At 51.1% G+C, this 10,082-nt stretch overlaps 1 protein-coding gene across 1 annotated transcript in view; it reads right to left on the bottom strand.

Annotated features, from left to right (window-relative positions):
• Positions 1-1,321: 1,321 nt before the first annotated feature.
• Positions 1,322-10,082, bottom strand: part of LOC311116397 (semaphorin-3D-like) — a gene marked incomplete at both ends in the record, with an annotated part of 46,821 nt that continues 38,060 nt past the window's right edge. Inside the window, one exon of the mRNA XM_084191490.1 lies at positions 1,322-1,410. Coding sequence (XP_084047616.1) covers positions 1,322-1,410 — 89 coding nt within the window. The remainder of the gene's footprint in view (positions 1,411-10,082) is intronic.

Genomic DNA, 10,082 nt, shown 5'->3' with positions numbered 1-10,082 from the left:
CAGGAAAATAACTCCCTCAATGTTGACAAAACTAAGGAGCTGATCGTGGACTTCAGGAAACAGCAGAGGGAGCACGCCCCTATCCACATCGACGGGACCGCAGTGGAGAAGGTGGAAAGCTTCAAGTTCCTCGGCGTACACATCACTGATGATCTGAAATGGTCCACCCGCAGTTTGGTGAAGATGGCGCAACAGCGCCTCTTCAACCTCAGGAGGCTGAAGAAATTTGTCTTGGCACCTAAAACCCTCACAAACTTTTACAGATGCACAATTGAGAGCATCCTGTCGGGCTGTATCACCACCTGGTATGGCAACTGCACCAACCACAACCGCAGGGCTCTCCAGAGGGTGGTGCGGTCTGCCCAACGCATCACCGGGGGCAAACTACCTGCCCTCCAGGACACCTACAGCACCCGATGTCACAGGAAGGCCAAAAAGATCATCAAGGACAACAACCACCCGAGCCACTGCCTGTTCACCCCGCTATCATCTAGAAGGCGAGGTCAGTACAGGTGCATCAAAGCTGGGACTGAGAGACTGAAAAACAGCTTCTATCTCAAGGCCATCAGACTGTTCAATAGCCATCACTAGCCGGGTACCACCTGGTTACTCAACCCTGCACCATAGAGGCTGCTGCCCTGTATACATAGACATGGAATCACTGGCCACTTTAATAATGGAACACTAGTCACTCTAATAATGTTTACATACTGTTTTACTCATCTCATATGTATATACTGTATTCTATTCTACTGTATTTTAGTCAATGCCACTCCAACATTGCTCATCCTAATATTTCTAATATTTATATATTCCTTAATTCCATTATTTTATTTTTAGGTTGTGTGTATTGTGTGTATTGTTGAATTGTTAGATATACTGCACTGTTGGAGCTAGAAACACAAGCATTTCACTACACCCGCAATAACATCTGCTAAACATGTGTATGTGACAAATAAAAATTCGATTTGATTTGAAGAGCAGCTGCTCACCGATTTTGACAGCTCCAACGCAGTTACACCGATGACACCACCACAACATCAGCTACTGTCGGCTGTCGCCAGGTTAACGCTTGATCTGATTAAATCTAGGCTTTTACTATGGCAGATATTCCACTTTGCCTATCAGAGATGGTATCAAGACGGTGCTACTACCGTATTGCTCACTATTCAATGTCAGTGAAGTGTACAGGCCGTTGGGTGTAACGTTTTCTGCACTGGTCCCCCAATTCAGGTGAAGTTTCCTATTGCTCCTGAAGTTGAAACTCTGACTTGGTAGTGGGACACGTAAGAGAAGATGTAATGGTGACGCTGAAGCTCACCTGAAACACAGTCAGCTGCTCCAGAATGATCTCCTCGGGCTCCCTGTCCTCTTTGGGAATAGACACCACCTTGAGCACCTGGCCGTCATCTAGAGGAGGAATAGGTGGGAATGGAGAGAGTTACTGAGTGATTACATTTACGTCATTTAGCAGACGCTCTTATCCAGAGCGACTTACATGAGCAATTAGGGTTAAGTGCCTTGTTCAAGGGCACATCGGCAGATTTTTCACCTAGTCGGCTCGGGGATTAGAACCAGCGATCTTTCGGTTACTGGCACAACGCTCTTTAACCACTAAGCTACCTGCCGCCCCCGTGATGAGTGTGGATATATTCCCACATAGGTAATAACAATCGATTGCGGTTGACGTCTCCTAGTGTACAGCTGGTGATCTTAATGGAGACGGTGAGTTAAAAGACCCCAAAGGTCACAAACCAACCAACCACCCTGCCTGACTGTGTGCGTCACGCGTTGATCGATTGATGCTGTGGTGTCCTCGTTACGTACTAGCTCTGTATTAGTATTTATCATGGATCCCTGTTACTTCCTGCCAAGGCAGCAGCTACTCTTCCTGGGGTTTATTATGGATCCCTGTTACTTCCTGCCAAGGCAGCAGCTACTCTTCCTGGGGTTTATTATGGATCCCTGTTACTTCCCGCCAAGGCAGCAGCTACTCTTCCTGGGGTTTATCATGGATCCCTGTTACTTCCTGCCAAGGCAGCAGCTACTCTTCCTGGGGTTTATCATGGATCCCTGTTACTTCCTGCCAAGGCAGCAGCTACTCTTCCTGGGGTTTATCATGGATCCCTGTTACTTCCTGCCAAGGCAGCAGCTACTCTTCCTGGGGTTTATCATGGATCCCTGTTACTTCCTGCCAAGGCAGCAGCTACTCTTCCTGGTTTATCATGGATCTCTGTTACTTCCTGCCAAGGCAGCAGCTACTCTTCCTGGGGTTTATTATGGATCCCTGTTACTTCCCGCCAAGGCAGCAGCTACTCTTCCTGGGGTTTATTATGGATCCCTGTTACTTCCCGCCAAGGCAGCAGCTACTCTTCCTGGGGTTTATCATGGATCCCTGTTACTTCCTGCCAAGGCAGCAGCTACTCTTCCTGGGGTTTATCATGGATCCCTGTTACTTCCCGCCAAGGCAGCAGCTACTCTTCCTGGGGTTTATCATGGATCCCTGTTACTTCCTGCCAAGGCAGCAGCTACTCTTCCTGGGGTTTATTATGGATCCCTGTTACTTCCCGCCAAGGCAGCAGCTACTCTTCCTGGGGTTTATTATGGATCCCTGTTACTTCCCACCAAGGCAGCAGCTACTCTTCCTGGGGTTTATTATGGATCCCTGTTACTTCCCGCCAAGGCAGCAGCTACTCTTCCTGGGGTTTATTATGGATCCCTGTTACTTCCCGCCAAGGCAGCAGCTACTCTTCCTGGGGTTTATCATGGATCCCTGTTACTTCCCGCCAAGGCAGCAGCTACTCTTCCTGGGGTTTATCATGGATCCCTGTTACTTCCCGCCAAGGCAGCAGCTACTCTTCCTGGGGTTTATTATGGATCCCTGTTACTTCCCGCCAAGGCAGCAGCTACTCTTCCTGGGGTTCAGCAAAATTAAGGCAGTTTATACAATAAAAATAAATAAAAACATTACGATACATTCACAACAGATTTCCCAACACATGAAGTGTGTGCCCTCAGGCCCCTACTCTACAACCACATATCTACAACATAAATCCATGTGTGTGTGTGTGTGTGTGTGTGTGTGTGTATAGTACGTGTGTTGTAGTGTGTGTGTGTGTATGCATGTGTCTGTGTCTATGTCTGTGTTGCTTCAACAGTCCCTGCTTTGCATGTCTGTGTGTGTGTGTGTGTGTGTGTGTGTGTGTGTGTGTGTGTGTGTGTGTGTGTGTGTGTGTGTGTGTGTGTGTGTGTGCTTCTTCAAGTTGAACTAGTTAAGTTATGTGTGTTGGCCCAAACCTAATCTCCTTGACAGGGATAGCGTGGGTAGCGTGTGATTCATTTATGTTAGAATATATAACCTCAGAGGGTTAACCTTTAGATCAGAGGTCATTCCCAGGGTCACTGGTCTAGGACCATCCTGACATTATCAAGAAGAGCCAACCCCTTCCAGGAATTTGTTGTGTGTATGTACTGTGAGAGCTAGCGTGCGTGCGTGTGGTGAGTGTTTGTGCATGCGCCCTCATCCACGCTTGCGTTTGTGTGTGTGTGTGTTTGTGTGCGCGCTTGCGACTGCGTGTTTCCCTTAAACTCTACCCTGATTAAGTGAATCATTTTAAGACAGACACCCCTTGGCAAACACATTTCTCTCTATTCCGTGTGCTGAGGACATAGCTATCTGCACTTAGAGGTGACCAAGATTGGGTGGGGCTTTGCAGTGTCAGGGTATTAGAGAGAGAGAGAGAGAGAGAGAGAGAAAGCGATCACCTACCGAGAGATGAACTTGGAGAAGAGTCCCCTAAGTAAGCTTGTCCTGGGGCTCTGTTCACAAACACAAACAGACCCCACACAGCCCCAGGACAACAACAACAACAACAACAACACAACTAGACCCAACCAAATCATGAGAAAACAAAAAGAGAATTACTTGACACATTGGAAAGAACAAACAAAAAAACAGAGCAAACTAGAATGCTATTTGGCCCTAAACAGAGAGTACACAGTGGCAGAATACTTGACCACTGTGACTGACCCAAACTTAAGGAAAGCTTTGACTATGTACAGACTCAGTGAGCATAGCCTTGCTATTGAGAAAGGCCGCCGTAGGCAGACCTGGCTCTCAAGAGAAGACAGGCTATGTGCACACTGCCCACAAAATGAGGTGGAAACTGAGCTGCACTTCCTAACCTCCTGCCAAATGTATGACCATATTAGAGACACATATTTCCCTCAGATTACAGCGATCCACAAAGAATTCGAAAACAAACCCAATTTTGATAAACTCCCTTATCTACTGGGTGAAAAACCACAGTGTGCCATCACAGCTGCAAGATTTGTGACCTGTTGCCACAAGAAAAGGGCAACCAGTGAAGAACAAACACCATTGTAAATACAACCCATATTTATGTTTATTTATTTTCCCATTTGTACTTTAACTATTTGCACATTGTTACAACACTGTATATATACATAATATGACATTTGAAATGTCTTTATTCTTTTGAAACTTCTGAGTGTAATGTTTACTGTTAATATTTATTGTTTATTTCACTTTTATTTACTATCTACTTCACTTGCTTTGGCAATGTTAACATACGTTTCCCATGCCAATAAAGTTCTTACATTGAGAGAGAGAGAGAGAGAGAGAGAGAGAGAGAGAGAGAGAGAGAGAGAGAGAGAGAGAGAGAGAGAGAGAGAGAGAGAGCTCAAAGACATTGCTCCTGCATTTTTAACAAAAAATATAGATTTAGAGTTAGATAAAGTAGGATTTTTTGGCAGGGACATATACAGGATGCTACCCTCCACAACATAACCTTTATTCCAAACCAAAACTCCAAACCTACAACCTGATTTTGGACGGAATTACCTGGAAAGCTTTCTACTACCAAGGATTACTATTCTCAAACTATACAGCAAATGCTCTGGAAAACAAACAGAAACCTGAAAACACCATCCAACCTGGAACTGAGTGAGTAATTGTCAGAGTGGTGTGTGTAGGTGAGTGGAAGGAATCAAGCGCAGGAACCAGGATGACTTCAACCGTCTTTAGTAATGTTCAAAAACACGTGAACAATGAGTCGCTAACCCAACCGGGTGGCGCAAACAATTACGCACAAAACACAGTGCGTCTAAACAAGAAAAGCGCACGCAGTGCGAGCTCTCGGGTAACAACAACGAGAGATGCAATAAACTTCTCAGAGGCAGGCTGACAATAAACAATCACGCATAACACCTGACCCAAACACACGAAACTAAATAGGGAAACAATTAAGACACAAATAAGGGACAGGTGTTATGAACAGACAAAACCAAATGAACATGAAACATAGAACGGTGGCAGCTAGTACTCCGGAGACGACGACCGCCGAAGCCTGCCCGAACAAGGAAGAGGAGCAGCCTCGGCCGAAACCGTGACAGTACCCCCCCCTTGACGCGCGGCTCCAGCCGTGCGCCGACCCGGAGCTCGGGGACGACCCGGACGACGCGGAGCAGGGCGCGCAGGATGACCCCGATGGAAATCGGTCAGTAGGGACTGGTCTAATACGTCCCTCCTTGGCACCCAGCACCGCTCCTCCGGACCGTACCCCTCCCACTCCACGAGATATTGAAGACCCCCCATCCGGCGTCTAGAATCCAGGATGGACCTCACGGTGTACGCCGGAGCCCCCTCGATGTCCAACGGGGGCGGAGGAGTCTCCTCAATCTCAAAGTCCTGGAGTGGACCAGCTACCACCGGCCTGAGGAGAGACACATGGAACGAGGGGTTAATATTTTTGTAATCAACAGGTAGTTCTAACCTATAACTCACCTCGTTCAATCTCCTCAGGACTTTAAATGGCCCCACAAACCGCCGACCCAGCTTCCGGCAGGGCAGGCGGAGGGGCAGGTTTCTGGTTGAGAGCCAGACTCGATCTCCAGGTGCGTACACTGGCCCCTCACTGCGGTGTAGGTCGGCGCTCGTCTTCTGTCGACGTATGGCACGCTGCAGATGGACGTGTGCAGCGTCCCACGTCTCTTCCGAGCGCCGCACCCACTCATCCACAGCGGGGGCCTCGATCTGGCTCTCATGCCATGGTGCCAGAACCGGCTGGTACCCTAATACACACTGAAAAGGGGTTAGTTGGGTGGAGGAGTGGCGAAGAGAGTTCTGTGCCATCTCGGCCCAGGGCACATATCTCGCCCACTCCTCCGGCCGGCCCTGACAGTATGACCTCAGAAACCTACCCACGTCCTGGTTGACACGTTCAACCTGCCCATTACTCTCCGGGTGGTAACCCGAGGTAAGGCTTACCGAAACCCCCAACCGTTCCATAAATGCTCTCCACACTCTAGAGGTGAACTGGGGGCCTCGGTCAGACACTATATCCTCGGGTACCCCGTAGTGCCGGAAGACATGGGTGAACAGAGCCTCTGCGGTCTGTAGGGCCGTGGGTAGACCCGGCATGGGAAGGAGACGACAGGCCTTAGAGAACCGATCCACAACGACCAGGATGGTAGTATTCCCCTGTGAGGGGGGAAGGTCGGTAACAAAATCCACCGAGAGGTGGGACCAGGGTCGTTGTGGAATAGGCAGGGGTTGTAACTTACCCCTGGGCAAATGTCTGGGCGCCTTACACTGGGCACACACCGAACAGGAGGAGACATAAATCCTCACATCCCTAGCTAACGTTGGCCACCAGTACTTCGTGCTAAGGCAGTGCACTGTCCGGCCGATACCCGGATGGCCAGAGGAGGGGGACGTATGAGCCCAACAAATGAGGCGATCGCGTACCTCGAGCGGAACGTACGTCCGACCCACAGGACACTGTGGAGGACTCGGGTCGGTGCGTAACGCCCGCTCGATCTCACCATCAACCTCCCACACCACCGGAGCAACCAGACAGGACTCCGGTAGTATGGGCGTGGACTCAACTGACCTCTCCTCTGCGTCATACCGCCGAGACAGAGCATCTGCCTTCCCGTTCTGGGACCCAGGGATGTATGTGATTTTAAACACAAACCGGGCTAGGAACATAGTCCAGCGAGCCTGGCGAGGATTCAGTCTCCTAGCTGCCCGGATGTACTCCAGGTTACGATGGTCAGTTAGAATGAGGAAAGGGTGTTGAGCCCCCTCGAGCCAATGCCGCCACACCTTTAGGGCCTGTACCACGGCTAACAGCTCCCTGTCTCCTACGTCATAATTCCGCTCCGCCGGACTGAGCTTCTTACTGTAAAACGCACAGGGACGGAGTTTAGGTGGAGTGCCAGAACGCTGGGAAAGAACGGCCCCTATCCCGGCCTCTGACGCGTCCACCTCTACTTGGAACGGTAAAGAGGGATCCGGATGCGCCAACACCGGCGCCGAGGTAAACAGGTCCTTCAGTCTCCCAAATGCCCTGTCCGCCTCAGCTGACCACCGCAAGCGCACCGGACCCCCCTTTAACAGAGACGTTATGGGAGCTGCCACCTGTCCAAAACCCCGGATAAACCTCCGGTAATAATTCGCAAAACCCAAGAACCGTTGCACCTCCTTCACAGTGGTTGGGGTCTGCCAATTACGCACAGCTGACACCCGGTCTACCTCCATCTTCACCCCTGACGCAGATAACTGGTAACCCAGAAAGGAGACCGACTTCTGGAAAAACAGACATTTCTCTGCCTTGACATATAGGTCATGCTCCAACAGCCTCCTCAATACTCGGCGCACCAGGGCTACATGCTCAGCACGGGTAGGACTATACACCAGAATGTCGTCGATGTACACAACTACTCCCTGTCCCTGCATGTCCCGGAAAATCTCATCGACGAAGGATTGGAAGACTGAGGGAGCATTCATCAACCCATATGGCATGACTAGATACTCGTAGTGTCCGGAAGTCGTGCTAAACGCTGTCTTCCATTCATCGCCCTCTCGAATGCGCACCAAGTTATATGCGCTCCTAAGATCCAATTTTGTAAAGAACTGCGCACCGTGCAGTGACTCCGTCATAGTCGCAATCAGAGGAAGTGGATAGCTGTACTTCACTGTGATCTGATTGAGACCGCGGTAATCAATACACGGGCGCAGACCTCCATCCTTTTTCTTCACAAAAAAGAAACTTGAGGAAGCGGGTGAAACGGAGGTCCGTATGTATCCCTGTCTAAGAGACTCAGAGATGTACGTCTCCATAGCCTTTCTCTCCTCTTGAGACAAGGGATACACATGGCTCCGCGGGAGAGCTGCTCCTGACTGGAGATCTATCGCACAATCCCCCTGTCTATGAGGCGGCAGCTGCGCCGCCCTAGTCTTACTGAACGCCAGTGCCAAATCCTCATACTCGGGGGGAATCTGCAGTGCTGGCATTAGATTCGGACTCTCCACCGAGGTCGCCCCTATGGAAACACCCAGACACCGCCCCTCACATTGAGCAGACCACCCTTTAAGAGCTTTCTCTCGCCACCTAATAATAGGGTCATGAGTCATCAACCAGGGAAGACCCAGCACTACCGGATACGCAGGAGAGTCAATCAGATAGAGCTGAATTCTCTCCTCATGACCCTCCTGCGCCATCATCTGAAGGGGTGCTGTGACTTCCCTAATCAACCCAGACCCCAACGGACGGCTATCTAGGGCATGGACGGGGAAAGGCTTCTCCACTGGAAGGAGGGGGATCCCTAACTCTATACAAAACTGGCGATCTACAAAATTCCCAGCTGCGCCTGAATCTACCAGCGCCTTATGCTGGGAACGAGGTGCAACCTGTGGGAAACAAACAGGCAAGGTTAGGTGCACGACAGAAAGCTCTGGGTAAGCAGGGCGCCTACTCACCTGGGTGGACCCCCCAATGCGTGACCTGCCTTCTCCCTCACTGGAGAACCCGCCCCAACACCTAGCCGCGGTGTGCCCTCCACGACCACAGTTGGTGCAAGGGCCGGGTCCCCTCGGGCTCCTCCTCCTGCGTTCCCTAGCGCCAGCACCTCCGAGCTCCATAGGGCTCGGCTCGGAGGTGCTGGAGAGTGGAATGGGCGAACCCCCCCTCCCGGGACGCCCACGGGTGGCGAGCAGGGTATCCAGCCGGATGGCCATGTCGACAAGCTGGTCGAAAGTCAACGAAGTGTCCCTGCACGCCAACTCTCGCTGGACGTCCTCCCGGAGGCTGCAGCGGAAATGGTCGATATGGGCCCGCTCATTCCACCCTGCATCAGCCGCTAGGGTCCGAAACTCCAAGGCAAAGTCCTGGGCGCTCCTCATCCCCTGTCGGAGGTAGAATAGCCGCTCCCCCGCCGCCTTCCCCTCTGGTGGATGGTCGAACACAGCGCGGAAGCGGCGGGAGAACTCCGCATAGTTCGTGGTAGCGGCGTCCATTCTCCTCCACTCGGCGTTGGCCCACTCCAACGCCTTGCCGGTGAGACAGGAGATGAGGGCTGAGACGCTCTCGTGTCCCGAGGGCGCCGGGTGTACGGTGGCGAGGTAGAGCTCCACCTGCAGCAGGAACCCTTGACACCCGGCAGTGGAGCCGTCGTACGCCCTCGGGAGCGAGAGCCGAATCCCACTTGGTTCCGGAGATGAGACAGGAGGGCTGACCGATGGAGCTGGGTCGGTTCGTGGAGGTGTGGGAACCCCGCTGGTCTCCCATCGATGCAGGGTATTCATCACCCCCTCCAGGGCGTGACAGACCTGATTGATGCGGTCCTCCTGACCACGAAGACGTTCAGCCATCTCGGCTGTCGGCGTGGTCTCTCCTGCTGGTCCATGATGATGCGTGATTCTGTCAGAGTGGTGTGTGTAGGTGAGTGGAAGGAATCAAGCGCAGGAACCAGGATGACTTCAACCGTCTTTAGTAATGTTCAAAAACACGTGAACAATGAGTCGCTAACCCAACCGGGTGGCGCAAACAATTACGCACAAAACACAGTGCGTCTAAACAAGAAAAGCGCACGCAGTGCGAGCTCTCGGGTAACAACAACGAGAGATGCAATAAACTTCTCAGAGGCAGGCTGACAATAAACAATCACGCATAACACCTGACCCAAACACACGAAACTAAATAGGGAAACAATTAAGACACAAATAAGGGACAGGTGTTATGAACAGACAAAACCAAATGAACATGAAACATAGAACG

The sequence above is a fragment of the Coregonus lavaretus genome (assembly GCF_964263955.1).
Source record: "Coregonus lavaretus genome assembly, contig: HAP1_SCAFFOLD_2234, whole genome shotgun sequence".
NCBI classification, from domain to species: domain Eukaryota; kingdom Metazoa; phylum Chordata; class Actinopteri; order Salmoniformes; family Salmonidae; genus Coregonus; species Coregonus lavaretus.
The sequence above is the reverse complement of the archived record's forward strand: the minus strand, read 5'-3'. Positions and strand labels throughout refer to the sequence as shown.